At 42.4% G+C, this 18,796-nt stretch overlaps 1 protein-coding gene across 1 annotated transcript; it reads right to left on the reverse strand.

Moving 5' to 3' along the window:
- Nucleotides 1–1,372: 1,372 nt before the first annotated feature.
- On the reverse strand, nucleotides 1,373–18,121 carry LOC111954751 (non-homologous end joining factor IFFO1-like). Its single transcript, XM_023974659.2, has 9 exons — nucleotides 16,822–18,121; nucleotides 11,385–11,445; nucleotides 10,708–10,803; nucleotides 10,302–10,442; nucleotides 9,842–10,023; nucleotides 8,005–8,125; nucleotides 7,367–7,459; nucleotides 6,920–7,050; nucleotides 1,373–4,967 (listed from the first exon to the last, which is right to left on the reverse strand). The coding sequence occupies exons 1-9, from the start codon at nucleotides 17,838–17,840 to the stop codon at nucleotides 4,805–4,807; spliced, it is 2,007 nt and encodes a 668-aa protein (XP_023830427.1). The 5' UTR covers nucleotides 17,841–18,121; the 3' UTR covers nucleotides 1,373–4,804.
- Between the last annotated feature and the right edge of the window lie 675 nt (nucleotides 18,122–18,796).

Genomic DNA, 18,796 nt, shown 5'->3' on the forward strand with positions numbered 1-18,796 from the left:
AGCCTTCCTCGGCGCCGGTGCCCAGTACGGAAAGTTCTTGAAACTGACCTTCRTGTCTTAAAGTAATGAAGGACTGTCATTTCTCTTTGCTTATTTGAGCTGTCCTTGCCATATTATGGACTTGGTCTTTTATCAAATAGGGATATCTTCTGTATACCAACCCTACCTTGTCACAACACAACTGATTGGCTCAAACACATTAAGAAGGAAATAAATTCCACAAATTAACTTTTAAGAAGTCACACCTGTTAATAGAAATGCATTCCAGGTGACTACCTCATGAAAATGGTTGAGAGAATGCCAAGAGTGTGCAAAGCTGTCATCAAGGCAAAGGGTATCTATTTGAAGAATCTCAAATATAAAATATATTTAGATTTGTTTAACACTTTTTTGGTTACTACATGATTCCATGTGTTACTTCATGGTTTTGATGTCTTCACTATTATTTTCACTATTATTCTACAATGTAGAAAATAGTAAAAATAAAGAAAAAACCTTGAATGAGTAGGTGTGTCCAAACTATTGACTTTTGACTACTGTATATATTTTACAACCATATATTTTTATATATATTATTTTAAAAACAAAACTTTTTAGAACCAAGGTTTTGGAGCTACAGTATATTGTCGACTATTGCAAAAATATAGTGAACGAAAATGGAAGCGATCACTTGCTTGTCGCCAGAAGAAACGTGCGGTCTCTCTCTCAGAAATGATAATTCCATTAAAAAAGACGACAGTTGCTCTGACTTGCCTTTGTGAACCTCAAGGGATAGCCTACTGCTTTGTTTTGTTTTTCTCGGATCAATAACRCTTGAAAGTAAACCATGTCAGTGTCTAAGTAAATCCACTGCAAAACASAAATGGAGCTCAACATAAAGTGTTTGTGGGTGTCTGTGTTCGTGGGTCTACTGGCCGCTTCAAGCTCATGCAGAAGCAAGAAATACAGTGTAGGCAKCAGATCATGATGAAGTTGAGCTCAGCTGCTGCAGAGGCCACTTAGCAGACATGCTTTCGAGCAATGTCTCCTCGGAGTCCACAATGACTTCAAAGTTCACAATACAACAGTTTTCTTTTCAGCCAGAGGGCACAAAGGGTTACTGGTACAGTGTTTAAATGCGTTGAACTGGTAAATGAATGTTTTTGCAATGGGATTGTTCTCTGTTTTAGTGCTGTTTTAGTGCTCACTCGTTGATTTGCTTTGGTGCTTCCTCCTTTTTACATCATTTCATTCTTTTAGGAAAGTCTAAATGGAAGTCTAAATGGAAGTCTAAATGGAAAGCGAATTATGAAATCATTAGGGAGTGTGCCTAAGGAAAACAAATGACTGCCATAGAAATGAATGGAAACAAATAAAACTCCAGGGACCACAGTCTCCTTCAAGATATTTTATTCTGTACACCACTTCCATTAATACATAGATTGTTTTCCTATTGTTTCCAGATTCCTGGAGGTTGTGATGTTACACAGATACATTGTATACACAGTCCCAGATTAATTATATTGGTCTCAACAGAGTACAAGTCTTTTTTTTGCAACCACTTAATCATTATAACGTCTCTATACAATGCTGCTGTTTGACAAATTCATATTTGTAAGTCACCTGCATTTCAATCATGTTGACCGATATACACTGAGTGTACAAAACATGAAGAACACCTGCTCTTTCCATTACATAGACTGACCAGTCAGGGGTGGGCAATTCCAGTCCTCGAGGGCCTGATTGGTGTCACAGTTTTGCCCCATCTAACACACCTGACTCCAATAATCACATAATCATGATCTTCAGTTTAGAATACAATTTGATTAATCAGCTGTGTTTGCTAGGGATGGAGAAAAAGTGTGACACCAATCAGGCCCCCGAGGACTGGAGTTGCCCACCTCTGCGTGAACGCTATGATCCCTTATTGATGTCACTTATTAAATCCACTTCAAATCAGTGTAGATGAAGGGGAGGTGACAGGTTAAAGAAGGCTTTTTAAGCCTTGAGACAATTGCGAMATGGATTGTGTATGTGTGCCATTCAGAGGGTGAACGGGCAAGACAAAAGATTTAAGTGCCTTTGAACGGGGTATGGTAGTAGGTGCTAGGCTCACTGCTTTGTGTCAAGAACTGCAATGCTGCTGTTTTTTWAACGCTCAACAGTTTCCCGTCAAGAATGGTCCACCACCCAAAGGACATCCAGCCAACCTGACACAACTGTSGGAAGCATTGGAGTCAACATGGGCCAGAATCCCTGTGGAACGCTTTCGACACCTTGTGGAGTCCATTCCCCGACGAATTGAGGCTGTTTCAATATTAGGAAGTTGTTCCTAATGTTTTGGTATACTCCGTGTATATCATTTGAGACTGGAAATGTAATGTTCAACTCTTTCACCACATATAATCGTAATTCTTACACAGCTGTTGCTAATATTCATATTTCAACATTGACGTTTTCAAAAGTTTACTTGCTGAGCTTCTGTACACAGTTGCATGACGAGGTATGGTAGTCTATTGATGGCTATGGCGATGCAAGTTTTAAGACTGCTTTTGGTGTTGTTGTTTTCTTCTGTACATTCTTCTGTGTTTACTCTTTTGCGGTAAAGATGAGAGAATTTACTAGGCAGACATTCAAGTTTTATAATATGACAGATATGTTTTGAATCCCCAGAGAGGCGAACAAGTAAACTCTGAAACATTCTTGCAATACAAGACCGACAGCACTAGACAGAGGTACATGCACACCAACAAAGCTGGTCTTAGAACACCCAAAGACACTCCCTATACAATGGCCACCGTTTCATTCATACTGTCTGAAATCGCTTTCTGAAATCTCACATGCATTCCTGGCTTCTCTTACATGGATTTGTCTTCTCAGTGTACATTGACATGTTATTTACATTCAGTAACAGCTAGTACAGGTGTTATATGTTTGCATTTTTTATACAGTGTTTCCCATTACTGTTGAATATAGATCCTTTTGTGCAACTTATATGTGGAGATGTACAAACTGTACAATATAGAAGGGGGGGGGGGTATTTACAATAGGCTTTCAGACATCAATAAACAAAGGAGCGGCTCGATTCAATCCGGAGCGCGGACAATCTGTGTTGTAGTGTGATTGAAATGTAAAGGTCATTTCTGATTGAGCCGACACATGCAGCGTTTACCGTGAATGGAGTCTCCGCGAAYGCGGAGACATTGCTTTTAAATGTCAACGCTGATCTTCTGCGCCACTGATTTGAATCRAGCCCTAGATATGATTGTTGTTTACGTTTTCTCCAACTGTAAACACTGAGCATGTTCAAGTGCAACGAAACTGTGCAACATCCAGACACAAAACCACAGATCTCACAAAGCAGACGGTTAAACACACTAGGTGGTGTGCCCGTGTTCAGATAATGAAGGTCTCACGTGCTACATCAAACATGTCACAGTTTGAGTGTCCTTGAATGAGCTCCTAAAGACGTTATTCACCTGCTAGCAGTATGTTAGATTGTCCTGAACAGGACCAACATCTACTGCAGCCTACTTGTYCCTTTGTCCACAGCCTTTAAACTCATACCTCCTTGGCTGTCCATTTGAAAAGTGCACCAAGATGCCAGTCTGATTCGCCGTTGATTGATCAGAGAGCTTTTTTWAAGTTCAAGATAAAGTCACTGCTGGCTGGGGTTTGATACGCTAGCATTGAGCRTGTGCTTTTGTAGGACTTGTTTRTGTGGGTTGTGATATCAACACTATCCATGGGTCTAATGCAGTATGCTTCTATGTTTGCTTATAGTTTGGAATCACAGCAATGTGCACGACAGTGCAAAGCTAACGGTACCAATTTTTTACTTTTAACTCTAAACTTTATAGCAATGGCTTTTGTGAATTATCTTTGCGAAACTACATAATATTATCCCCTGCATTTCATATTAAAAAAATCTATCAACTATCATACTTTCTTTATAGTGATTTTAATATAAAATAAATACATAGCTATCTGAATTTCAATGACGACTGAAAAAGGGCTGAAATAAATGAATCAAGTATGTATGAATATGTAATCAAATAAAGTAAATAATAATAAATTCAACATAAATACAAATGTTGTGAGCTTCTGTTAATAACATGTTGTGTATATACGAATGTTGTGAACTTCTGTTAATAACATGTTGTGTATATACGAATGTTGTGAGATTGAAGGATGTAAAGCCTTTTTAAGCAATCTTTCTACAGGTTTCCTAGAAGTGGTATCCATACTTTTAAAAAGGGAAAATAGATCATGAGAAGGACATTAATTATAAAGAAAATACATTTTCATAGATGGCTATCAACAGCTAGGTCCTTTCGCTTTTGCAAATTGCAAATGCTCATTTTGTTTGACTGCAACAGACTACTAGATAATTACTTATCCTGTGCAAGTAGTTTGCWAATTTTTTTGTTTGCCTTCAAAAAGTCAGCTGTGGTTTCAAATCTGTAACTGCAATGTAACATAAGGCATTTATTCCACAAAAACTGTGTGCAAATAGTTTTTGGTTGGACCTTGCTACGAACAGCAAGATCAATGTGCAAACTTAACAAAAATGTATATATTTTGATCGTTCATATCATATAAGAAGAGATATAAATAGCACAATGTTAAGAAATTCATTGAAATGTTTTTAAGTGCCATTTAGTCCTATCCTCAGATTAGGTGTTTTAATAACCTGAACCACAAGAGGGCAGTGGTGACATATGGCCCTGGAAAGAGTCTGCCGGTTTTACATAATTGATGGGAAAAATGTAAACAACAGCACTATCCAGACTATGGTACATCTACAGGGTATCATCAGTAAGGGTTAGGACTTCCTCCATGGTAAGTGAGGGACCGTACCACTATTAACCTGTGTTTCACAGTAGGGTTCATCACTTTCAGAGTCTGCGGGTGGGGACGCCTTTTTCCACTCCTTCTCTCCATCATCAGAGTCTTCCATTGCCGCAGTAACGAGAGGGGGAGATTTCCTGAAAGGGAGACAGAGAGGTGGAGTCAATACAACAGGCAATGAATGTCCTCGAGACAAGATGACTCAACGGTCCGTATTCATAGCCTGGTCCCAAATCTGTTGAGCCGTCTTGCCAACTCCTATGGTCATTGGAGTAATAATGACCATAGGAGATGGCAAAACAGCACAAACTAATCTGGSACCAGGCTACCATACTCACAGACGGGTCAATGTAACGATAGTACAGTGAGGTACAGTGTGGCTAATGACAGTACCTGTATTCTCCATTGTGTATACCTGTCTACAATCTTGTGTGTTTATCGCTGCCATTGTATGATGTACTTATCCCTCTGGCATAGTGAAATAGAATATTGTGCTTCTGTCACTAGCATTTCTGTCTGTCTAGTATTGCATAGACAGACCTACATCCACGTCTCTTTAATATACTGTATGAAATCTATCAGTACAGTTGGGAGAATTAAAGAGTTAACCTGAGTGCCAAATCTAGGTCAAAAAGGCTCATTAGCTTCTACCCCCAAGCCATAAGACTGCTGAACAATTAATCAAATGGCTACCCGGACTATTTGTATTGACCCCCCCCCCCCCGTTTATTATCCATGCATAGTTCCTTTACCCCTACCTACATGTACATATTACCTCGACTAACCTGTACCCCCGACTCGGTACCGTGCCAATGTGACCACAGACAGTGTGGTGAAGAAGGCACAACAGCGTCTCTTCAACCTCAGGAGGCTGAAGAAATTTGGCTTGTTACCTAAAACCCTCACAAACTTTTACAGGATACCTATGGCACCCATCCTGCCGGGCTGCATCATCGCCTGGTACGGCAACTGCACCGCCCATAACCGCAGRSCTCTCCAGAGGGTAGTGAGGTCTGCACAATGCATCACTGGGGACAAACTACCTGCCCTCCTGGACACCTACGGCACCCAATGTCACAGGAGGCCAAAAAGATCATCAAGGRCAACAACCACCYGAGCCACTGCTTGKTCACCCCGCTACCATCCAGAAGGCGAGGTCAGTACAGGTKCATCAAAGCTGGGGCCGAGAGACTGAAAAATTGCTTTTTTCTCAAGGCCATCAGACTGTTAAACAGCCATCACTAACACAGTGAGGCTGCTGTCTACATAGAGACTTGAAATCATTGGCCACTTTAATAAATGGATCACTAGTCACTTTAATAATGCCACTTTAATAATGTTTACATATCGTGCATTACTCATCGCATATGTTTATACTGTATTTTATACCGTCTATTGCATCTTGCCTATGCCGCTTGGTCATTACTCATCCATATATTTATATGTATATATTMTTATTCCATTCCTTTACTTAGATCTGTGTGTATTAGGTAGTTGTTGTGGAATTGTTAGATAACTTGTTAGATATTGCTGCACTGTCGGAACTAGAAGCACAAGCATTTCGCTGCACTCGCAATAACATCTGCTAACCATGTGTATGTGACCAATAAAATKRGATTTGATTTGATASCGGTACCCCCTGTATACAGCTTCGTTATTGTTATTTTATTGTGTTACTTTTTTTACTTTAGTTTATTTAGTMAATMTTTTCTTAACTCTTATTTTCTTAAAACTGCATTGTTGGTTAAGGGCWTGTAAGTAAACATTTCACGGTAAAGCCTACACCTGTYGTATTCGGCACGTGACAAATTAACATTTGATTTGATTTTGATTTGACATCTTGCTATCTTTTACCTCTTTCTGGTATCAAATACCAGGGTATCTCTAGGTATCGCTAGGGTATCTCTAGGTATCTCTAGGGTATGTCTAGGTATCTCTAGGGTATCTCTAGGGTATCTCTAGGGTATTTCTAGGTATCTCTAGGGTATCTCTTTGACCGATTGGATATCTCATACAGGTATCTCATACCTAGGATATCTTTTTGAGCGTTTAGGGTGAGTGTTCAGCACCATGTGGAGGTGTCTGATACCTGTCTCCACTCTGGGTGATGAGTCTCCTGCACGTCTCCATCTGCACGTCCAGGCCTCGCTTCATGGAACACATCTCCATGTACTCGTGCAGGTGTCTGTTCATGTCACTCTTAGCCGTGGCCAGCTCCAACTGTGGAGACGTAACGTAAGACAATCCATACTGTAAGTTTGCTTTCTGGTTTAAAGTGTCACCACAAAAATGTTGGAGTGGTGAGGGGCAGGATCTTTGCAAAACCAAAAGGCTTCAGTCGTTTGCATAAATCTGACTTGTTTATTTCCATAATTTAATCATCCCCGGGAAACGTCTATGTATTTATGGCTCTGTTTACATCTCTGCAGGCGTATAAATAGCCTTATCCTGCAGCAAAGTCCTCATTTGTACAAACTGCAGGCGGACAACTGTGGTACTTATAGAGAAGGGCTTTGTATGTTTGAGTGTGTCTCACCTCGATCTGGTCGATTGTCTCCTGATATTCCTTCTCTCTAGTCTGGAAGAGGGACTCTGTGTCCTTTATCACCTTCTCTATGGACTCCTCCTGCTGCGTGGTGTGTGTGCGTGTGTATGTGTGTGTGCGCGTGCGTGTGAGAGAGAGAGAAAGAGAACACATTGTTTTGTGCTTATTTGCCTAATATACATGAGATAAAAGGAACGTCAATCAGTATATGGAAATGCAATATACTGCCAATCCATTGCATAAGTACAGCTCAATTCCAAAGTGTCTCTATTGCCCTGCCTCTCTCTGTGTGTGTGTGTGTGTGTGTGTGTGTGTGTGTGTGTGTGTGTGTGTGTGTGTGTGTGTGTGTTTGTACCAGCGTATCTAATTTACACTGTGATCACGGATTCAGGACATGCCAATGTCACAGTCGTACATGCAATGTGTAAAGTAGGACACAGACACACAGATATGGCAGTCCAACCATAAGAATGATTGACAAGCAGGAAGTACAGTGGCTTTGGTTAAAACATGCCCTTTAACACAGTTCTGGGATCAGCTTACCCTAGCCAGCTCCTAACATTAACCATTACAGTGGTAAATACAAAACTTAGATCAGCCAGTGACTAGTGGCAGGTATAGTGGCTTACCTCTCCCTGGGTCTCCACTGCTCCCAGAGTGTATCCTGGAAAATCCTCCCACAGCAGCAGAGTCTCCTCAGTCTCCTCCCAGGCCAGGCTGTCACAGTCGTCCTCAAACTCACACTCCCTCCTGCAATAGTATGGCTTACTAGTTGTACATCTATTTATATACTAAACAAAAATATAAATGCAACATGTAAAGTGATGGTCCCATGTTTCATGAGCTGAAAWAAAAGATCCCAGAAATGTTCCATACGCACRAAAAGCTTATWTCTCAGATTTTTCCTGCTAGTGARAATKTCTCCTTTGCCAAGATAATCCATCCACCTGACAGGTRTGGCATATCAAGAAGCTGATTAAACAGCATKAYCATTACACAGGTGCACCTTGTGCTGGGGACAATAAAATGCCAGTCTAAAATKTGCAGTTTTGTCACACAACACAATGCCACAGGTGTCTCAAGTTTTTAGGGAGYRTGCAATTGGCATGCTGACTGCWGGAATACCAGAGCTGTTGCCAGAGAATTGAATGTTMATTTCTCTACCATAAGCCGCCTGCAACATCGTTTTAGAGAACTTGGCATTARATCCAACYGGCCTCATAACYGCAGACCACGTGTAACCACRCCAGCCAAGGCCCTCCACATCTGGCTTCTTCACCTGCGGGATGGTCTGAGATGAGACACCCGGWMGGCTGATGAAACTGGGTTTTCACAACCAAAGAATGTCTCCACAAACTGTCAGAAACCGTYTCAGGGAAAGCTCAACTGCGTGCTCGTCGTCCTCACCAGGGTCCTGACCTGACTGCAGTTCGGCATCGAAATCAATTTCAGTGGGCAAATGCTCACCTTCGATGGCCACTGGCACGCTGGAGAAGTGTGCTCTTCACAGATGAATCCCGGTTTCAACTGTACTGGGCAGATGGCAGACAGCGTGTATGGCGCTGTGTGGGCGAGCGGTTTGCTGATGTCAAAGTTTTCAACAGAGTGCTCCATGGTGGYAGTGGGGTTATGGTATTGGCAAGSATAAGCTATGGCCAACGAACGCAATTGTAKTTTATCGATGGCAATTTGAATGCACAGAGATACCGTGACGAGATCCTCAGGCCCATTGTCGTGCCATTCATCCACCGCCATCACCTCATATTTCAGCATGATAATGCACGGCCCCATGTCGCAAGGATCTGTACATAATTCCTGGAAGCTGAAAATGTSCCAGTTCTTCCATGCCCTGCATACATTGAACATGTTTGGGCTGCTCTGGATCGACGTGTACGACAGTGTGTTCCAGCTTCACCAATATTGAGCAACTTCACACAGCCATTGAAGAGGAGTGGGACAACATGCCACAGACCACAATCAACAGCCTGATCAACTTAATGCAAATGAGATGTGTTGCGCTGCATGAGGCAAATGGTGGTCACACCAGATACTGACTGGTTTTCTGATCCACAYCGCTACCTTTTTTTTTAAGGTATCTGTGACCAACAGATGCATATCTGTATTCCCAGTCATGTGAAATCCATAGATTAGGGCCTAATTWATTWATTTAAATTGACTGATTTCCTTATATGAACTGTAACTCAGTAAAATCTTTGAAATTGTTGCGTGTTGCATTTCAATTTTTGTTCAGTGTAGTTTACTGGCCGACTCTGGTCCGCTCATTGCTTACAAGTGACAGACTCTAGTCCTGGTGATGAGCAGTGTGCAAGCTTTTTATCCAGACACACTCTTAACAGTCCTGATTCAAATAATCATGGTCTGAAATTTAGAGTGGCTCCCCAGTTGTGGTGTTTGAGACTTTATCAGACCTCGATCGCTGACCATTTCCACATAGTTAGGACTCACAGCTGGTTCAGCATCCTCTGCATCTCCTCGTTGATCTGATTGGCTGACGTGCTACACGACTCCTCATCCTTGCCCCTCTCGCTCTCAGAGATGCTGGTTGGTTCATCCCCATCACCGCCTTTAACCGACTGGGCCGCCTGCTTTCGGGGCCGGCGAGTCAGAGTGGAAGGAGGTGTGGCCATCTGCTAGATAAAGGTGGAATAACAGTGTAATAGCAGTGTAATAAAGGTGTAATTAACATGAGTTGCCCTAGAAGATATGAGTGGACTTGCTTCCACAGAATCGGTCATGCTGTARTTATACCAATCGACGATTGCTCCAACAGATCTAGAATCAGCTTACCTTGGGAAAATCCTACACTTACCCATTATGGTGGTAAATGCTAAACTGATCTCATATCAGTTTGTAGGGGCTACCTAACATATAGTTAGGTGTATAGTTGCCTATAAGCAGTCCTGACCTGGAAGATCTGGATCATGTCCTCACAGTTCCTCTGCTGGGCCACATCACACAGGCGAGCCGTGATGTCGATGCGTCTACAGATGTCCATGTCCACCTTCATGGCCTTCTCCTGGATCTTACTGTCCAGATCCGACAGGTTCTGATAGAGAGAGAGAAGGAGAGGAGAGTGAGTGACCCCCGCCAAAGGAAATATGTGTTCCCAAATCTTATTTGTATTTTAAAATACATTTTTGAAGTAAACCGCACCAATGAGTTACCAATTAGAGATGTTCTACAATTTTATAACTCAAAAGTGAGTTGGGCAAAATTCCTATTCTAAGCCATCTCTCATGGGTCTACTTTTGAGGTATACAAAATCTCAACAACTTGAGTGAGCTATTCCAACGTTGCTATGAGGGACTCACGTTGCTCATTAGGCCTTTGAAGAGGACCAACTCAGCTTTCAGCTGTTTCACCTCGAGGGCCAGCTCATCCTGACACACCTCACTCTCCTGGAGATCCTGTCCACACACACACCACACACACACACACACACACACACACACACACACACACACACACACACACACACACACACACACACACACACACACACACACACACACACACACCACACAACAACACACACACACACACACACACACACACACACACACACACACACACACACACACCTTATTTGCATTGCATGTATGACAGAACATAACTGATTATAAGTATGCATAATAAATAGAATGGGTGGTGTATTGAACAGTTCATTTGTAGTTCTTTCCAGCTCAAGTTACACAACACACTCTCTACCTCTCTACTACTGCTTTCCAATCAACCCAGCTGATCTGAGGTGGAATCATAATGTTCGTGTGATGTGAAATATTAAAAGGGGTAACCTGCAGTTCAAACAATAACAAAGCAGTCGCCCACTTCTATTTTGGGTTCTGAGGGGGTTTGACTGTTGAACTAAGCTCACGAGGCATTTATATACGTTTTGTTTTTCAAGAATCAATGGCCATATATCATTGATTAAAACATGTATGTAGCAATCGCAGATTGCCCTTTATCATTGACACAGCTAAGGGCTTACCTCCTCCAGCTCAGCCACTTTCTCCTGGAGGTCCACTCTGAATGTATACTCTTCCTCCCATCTGTTGAAACACACACACACACACACACACACACACACACACACACACACACACAGTGATCATATAGATGAGAATGGAGATGGATGAGGAAGTCATCACCACAACATCGCACTATCATCACTGTCTCTTCTGGGGACACAACTTCCAATTACACACCCAATTTTAGCAGTTCAATCCCACAATCACCATTATTTTCTATTTAGGCTATTCTAGTACCTCAATTTTCCCGACCATCTGTGACTGAGGGTAGATAACGTTGTCAAAGGCCAAAATGTCTCACAAATAGTATAATAGTAACACTGGATCGAATCCCCAAGCTGACAAGGTAAAAATATGTYGTTCTGCCCCTGAACAAGGCAGTTAACCCACTGTACCCTGGTAGGCCGTCATTGTAAATAAGAATTTGTTCTTAACTGACTTGCCTAGTTAAATAATTGTTAAATAAAAAATAAATGTAAAAAAGTTACAAATAACAGATAGAAACCAGGCAGATAGCCAAATACCATTTCCTATAGGCTACAGTGTTGTGCTAATGCGGTTCAAWTAACCAATAAGGCCCGAGGGTGTGTGGTATATGGCCAATATACCACAGCTAAGGGCTGTTCTTCTGCACGATGCATTGCAGAGTGCCTGAACATAGCCCTTAGCCGTGGTATATTGGCCATATATCATAAACCCCAGAGGTGCCTTATTGCTATTATAAACTAGTTGCCAACCAGTGGAGGCTACTGAGGGGAGAATGGCTCATAATAATGGCTGGAACAGCACAAATGGAATGGCATCAAACACCTGGAAACCATGTGTTTGGTGTATTCAATACCCTTCCACTGATTCCGCTCCAGTCATTACCACGAGCCCATTCTCCCCAATTAAGCTGCCACCAACTTCCTGTATTACCAAAATAATTAGACCAGTAAAAATACATGTTTTGTCATACCCATGGTATACGGTCTGATATACCACAGCTGTGAGCCAATCAGCATGCAGGGCTCGAACCACCCAGTTCATTCTGAAGTTTGATGGAGTTTGTATATCCACGTTGTGTGCCTAATCTCCCTTACTCAGCTGTGTTACGGAACAGGACACCACGCAGTATGCATATAGAGCATCCTGCTGCAACACCTACTGAAGGTGAAGTGGCCTAACCCAGGAGGGCGCATTGTGCCATAGTCCACGTTGCCTATACACACTGTTATCAGTCTGCTCAAGTGTGGATGCAGTGTATAGGCCTACAGTAGCCTGTTGTTAACAGTATACTTGGGTAGCCTATGCTGTAAGTTCAACCTGGTCTCATAGCATTTTGTATTATTCCCTACGTAAATCCGAGACACTCCATTTAGTATGATATGTTATGTTTCGCATGGCATGTATTACATTGCGGATGTCCATCACTCATTTCGTATAATATGTTACGAATTACAATACGTACTATATGTTACGAATTTGCAAAATTATATAATATGTTAAACTTTGGGTAGACGATCGCATTATATGCCCACCCATCCACCCAGACCAACTACTCTTTTATCCCACAGGCCATAAACTTTTTAAAATCTGCACATCAAATTAAATAATGTATATTTATTGCTGCATTTTTACACAATGAACTTAATCCTAGTAAAGATTCCCTGTCAGTTATGCCACTTTATTTTAAGAATGTGAAATGTCAAAATAATTGTAGAGAGAATGATTTATTTCAGCTTTTATTTCTTTCATCACATTCCCAGTGGGTCGGAAGTTTACATACACTCAATTAGTATTTGGTAGCATTGCCTTTAAATTGTTTAACTTGGGTCAAACATTTCAGGTAGCCTTCCACAAGCTTCCCACAATAAGTTGGGTGAATTTTGGCCATTCCTCCTGACAGAGCTGGTGTAACTGAGTCAGGTTTGTAGGCCGCCTTGCTCGCACACGCTTTTTCAAGTTTCTGCCCACACATTTTCTATAGAGATTGAGGTCAGGGCTTTGTGATGGCCACTCCAATACTTTGATTTTGTTGTCCTTAAGCCATTTTTCCACACACTTTGGAAGTATGCTTGGGGTCATTGCCCATTTGGAAGACCAATTTGTGACAAAGCTTTAACTTCCTGACTGATGTCTTGAGATGTGCTTCAATATATCCACATAATTTTTCCTGCCTCATGATGCCATCTATTTTGTGAAGTGCACCAGTCCCTCCTGCAGCAAAGCACCCCCACAACATGATGCTGCCACCCCTCTTCACGGTTGGAAGATGTTCTTGTCTTGCAAGCCTCCCCCTTTTTCCTCCAAAACATAATGATGGTCATTATGGCAAACAGTTCTATTTTTGATTCATCAGACCAAGAGGACATTTCTCCAAAAAGTACGATCTTTGTCCCCAGTGCAGTTGCAAACTGTAGTGTGGCTTTTTTATGGCGGTTTTGGAAGCAGTGGCTTCTTCCTTGCTGAAGCGCTTTCTTTAGGTTATGTCGATATAGGACTCGTTTTTACTGTGGATATATTTGATTTTTTTTGTTTCTAAACCCCTGTTTTTTTTCTTCCCAGCATCCTTTCCACAAGGTCCTTTGCTGTTGTTCTGGGATTGATTTGCACTTTTCGCACCAAAGTACGTTCATCTCTAGGAGACAGAACACGCTCTCCTTCTGAAGCGGTATGAGGCTGCGTGGTCCCATGGTGTGTTATACTTGCGTACTATTGTTTGTACAGTATAAACGTGGTACCTTCAGCATTTGGAAATTGCTCCCAAGGATGAACCAAGACTTGTGAGGTCTATTTTTGGCTGATTTCTTTGATTTTCCCATGATGTCAAGCAAAGAGGCACTGAGTTGAGAGTAGGCCTTGAAATATCCACAGGTACACCTCCAATTGACTCAAAGTTGTCAATTAGCCTATCAGAAAGCTTCTAAAGCCATGACATAATTTTCTGGAATTTCCCAGAGTTTAAAGGCACATCAACTTAGTGTAAGTAAACTTCTGCCCCACTGGAAATTGTGATACAGTGAATTATAAGTGAAATAATCTGTCTGTCACAATTGAAAAAAGTACTTTGTCATGCACAAAGTAGATGTCCTAGATCGTTGTAACTATAGTTTGTTTACAAGAAATTTGTGGAGTGGTTGAAAAACGAGTTTAATGACTCCAACCTAAGTGTATGTAAACTTCCGACTCCTGTTTTGTTGTCACTGTTTTTAATGTTGTTGTTTTTTATTGTTGAACCCTGACTGCACAACAAATTTCCCAATTGGGACAATAAAGATAACTTGAACCCTACTTTCGGTTTTGCCTTAGGTATACACTGTATAAGTTGAATGGAAAATGAGGTTACATTCTATTCTAGCTTCCCACAGCCCCCTGGAGACTTATTACACAAAAATTAATTGTATGTTATTGTATTTGTCACGACTTCCACCGAAGGTGGCTCCTCTCCCTGTTCGGGCGGCGCTCGGCGGTCTTCGTCGCCGGCCTACTAGCTGCCACCGATCTCTTTTCTTTTTCGTTTGGTTTTGTCTGTCTTGTGTTCACCTGTGTCTAGTTTAGGCTAATCAGTGGGGTATTTAATCTCGCCCTACCCGCTAGGTTTTGTGCGGGATTGTTTGTGTTACTGTCGTTGGCTTGGGTTGCGGTTTTCCCAGTTAAGCAGGTTTATTTTCACGGGACTGTTTTTCCCGCACGTTAGTTTAGTAGAGGAGTGTGTTCCTCCGTTTCGACTAGACTGTGTTCCTGTTTTCTAGTGGCTGCTTTTGTGGTCCTGTACCTGTTTTGTTGGTGGACCAGTAAATAAAACGCTCTTCTTGAAATTCTTGCTCTCCTGCAGCTGACTCCACACCCACCTCTCAGGATACTGACAGTATTGTTATGAGACAGATCACATGAAAAACAACTAAGGCAGATGATTGGAAATGTTCCCATGTTGAACAATTTGACCTTCTCAATAAAAGAGAATTAGATGAAGGTGTTTCGATGAAGGCAAGGCATAGAGGCTGTTAAACAGAGAGTTGTCTTGTTGCCATTAACATTCAGACAGTGGACGATAGACTGTAGCGAAGGTTACTGGTGTCATTTAGTGATGTCAGCGTCTTCTCACAGATGCTGCAGAAGGCGAGTGCTCGTATGCGAGGGGTGAGAGAGAGAGAGAGAGAGAGAGAGAGAGCGAAAGAGAGAGGAACAGGGAGTTTGTGAGTGTAAGAGAGAAATCGAGTGGGAGAGGGTTCAAGTGAAAAAAGAGAGGGAGTGATAGAGTGTGAGAGGAAGAGAAAGTGGGAGCGAGAAAAAGAGAGAATGATGTGAACAGCCGCTAGTGGCACCACTAGCGGTCACAGGTTTCAGTACAGTGCTGCATTGCAGGTGGTGAGACGAAACGCAGATGGGCGGGAGAGGGAGCGCGAGAGAGAGAGAGATAGAGGCCATGTGAGAGAGAGAACCCAGTGTACTGTTGAGTTCTCCCCAGCCAATTCAGCCCTCTCTAGATAATCCTCCTATTGGATAAGAGATTGGCCAGTGCTGTTCTTTTAAACGCTGTGATTAACCATGTTTGAACTATGATCCCCGACCAGCCTATAGCGAAGCCTTGTAACGGCATATCACTTGGGAAGTACAGGGGCAATTTGAAGACAAAAAGTAGAGTGGCTGAAACACTTCAAGATTTCCAGAGTAACCGGAAGCCATCATATGGAGGAGGATGATGATGATGATGATGATGATGATGATGATGATGATGACAAAAACAACAACAGAACAGATGCCTAATTTCAACTCAGTTGTAAGATAGTAGTATTTTGGCAGCATGATCATAAGCTGGACAACCATACAGCCTGTAATATAGCGCTGCCTTATATTTCAAGATGCGTACGCAAATCATGTAGACCTTGCATGATTATGTAATGTTCTTTTCTTGTGTTCTGGGGTGTAATTTGGTATGAAGAAAGCAAAAACACACTACGGTTGATTAGGCTCATATCAGGCTACTGTTAGTTCAGATACATTCCACCCCACATTTGTAACAGGAGAACCCACTGTAARTTGATACAAACCTTAATAGACAATATGTCTAACTCAACGTTTTTGATTGTTTTCTATGACAAGACCACTTTTATAATCCTATTCTGACAAGACTTCGGCAGAAGGACACAGGTGTTATGGTATCTGTAACTATAAAAAGGATCACTGATTAGTAGAATCCGGTGTGTAATTAGAGCAGGGCTGGGGGGGGGAAGCCTGCACACCCCTTCACTCTCCAGGAGGAGGGTTGGTCAATCCTGGGGTAGGGGTGTTGCCCTAATAATGGTGGGATATAGAGACAATAAATGACATCACACATCAGGCCTACAGTTGACAATAACATAGGCTTAAAGCCCCAGGCCTTTAACTATAATGGTTAGACCGCTTCATCCATACCTGCGTTTATACTCATCCCTCTCTCGTTTCACCTTGCCCAACACGTTGTACAGGGCCCGTATCTCAGGGGTGATGGTGTCGATTTGTACACCTACTCCGTCCGTTTGGGCACAAGGCACACCCATGTCTGTAACGCGCGACTCCCTCCCCGCGCCAAACCTGCGGTCGTGGTTGTAGGACCAAACGGTGCCGGGAAGGAACCGGGGAGGCGGGTTAGTAGACATACCAGTCCCAAAACGGACATATTTCTCGTTAATGTTGGATATAGTCTCGAAAGGATCAGTAGGGGTTAATAAAGGACTGATGGAAATATGTGGAGTGAGTTGGTTGGAATTGAGGTTGCAATTCGAGTCAGTCAGAGTCGAGTTCCTAAATAGTGATTTGCTGTTGGACTCAAAGACGGGAGTTGTAGGTCTGTTGAGTGATGGAGAGAGAAGCCCTCCGGGCAGGTATGCAGAATTATTGACGTTCTGGAGGGGGATATGTCCAGGCCTAACTGCGATGGRCCCTACGAAACCAGTCTGGACTCCCATTTCCTTAGTCAATGGCTTTTTCCTGTGTCCTTCTCCTGAATTGTCCTCGTTATTTTCCAAAGCCTGCTGAAGCTGTTTCTCTAAAGCTTTATTCCGACGCTCTAGCTCATGAACTTTAGCCAAAAAGCAACGGAAGCGCAAATTCAAGGTCTTGAGAACACTGATGTTGGAGCCCAAGTCGTTACGCAGGGCCATCGCTGCGGGGGGCGGCGGCGCACGGTGCATGTTGTTCAGGTGCAGATACGCGAGTCCCGAAGGTGGCAGCGCACTAAATTCCAGGCCAGATAGCCCATCTTGTCCAAAGCCAGTGTGCTCACCCAAGATGAAGCCTGAGTCAGATGCACCGTATGAGTCTAGGCCTGTCATGGAAGAATCCAAATTGCTGCCCATCTGGTTATGCTGCTGTTGCTGAACCAGGTACGCGTTCTCTCCCAATAACGGATTCATGCTTGAGTATGAAAACCTGAAATGTTCAAAATCCGGCATGAAAACAGWCTTCTTAATTTAGCTTGAAAGCTAACTCCTGATGCAAATAATAGCCTTACTTGCTCTATCCCTAATAGCCTTGCCCTGTGAAGACTTAGCCTATGCGTCCTACCAAGACAGAATAAGATAACTGAACTAAATAAAATAATTKATAGGCTATTGAACAAGTAGAATATTCCACGTCTTAAAATTACACCCGTCRGTGACTGAAAAAGCCGCAGCAATCAAGCGGTGAAGGCTACCTGGCTGGCCGCAGCGCAACTACTAACTTTGGCGTAGGGATGGATGTCTGCCGAAGTAACAGTACAGTCAAGACCATGGCCAGGCAGAAATAAACAAGCTACTGCGGGTTTTAACTACCGCCATGACTAGAGTAAACGCGCAATCACCTACTGSTTGGCTTGAGTAAATTCTCGACACGTTTCATTAATATCACATTGTGTGTTTATTTTACCCTACACGTRAGTAATATCAATGGCATTATTGTCTGTAAGTCTAACTTTGTCACCMTTATTTCAATCAATGTTGGCTCACGATTTAGGAGTTTTACGGCACCCTCAGCAACCCTTGGGGACGTCAGAGAGAGCCCATATTGACGTTGCCTGTAAGGTTCTCTGCTCATAATGTCTAGAAACTATGGGCTACTGGCTTACTGAAACTTTTGGACTGTGCTTTGTGCAAAAGTAGGCCTACACCTAGTTGAAATGTATGCTACACATGCTCCATTACACAATTTCCTGTTGTTTGATCGAGGAGGGCTGAAATATGGTAAAATACATTTGATTTTATTTGACAACCTTATTTGACACATACATAAAACAATAGAGAACATACTCAAAAAAAAGTTGAATGTTGTCAATTGGATCAGTGGAGAGAAAGGCTAAACAGACTTGAATTTATGGATGTTGGTATCTTCTCAGTGGTTGTATTCTGCATTCTGGTAGCATAAGGAAGGG

Source organism: Salvelinus sp. IW2-2015, linkage group LG30 (genome assembly GCF_002910315.2).
Source record: "Salvelinus sp. IW2-2015 linkage group LG30, ASM291031v2, whole genome shotgun sequence".
Taxonomy (NCBI): Eukaryota; Metazoa; Chordata; class Actinopteri; order Salmoniformes; family Salmonidae; genus Salvelinus; species Salvelinus sp. IW2-2015.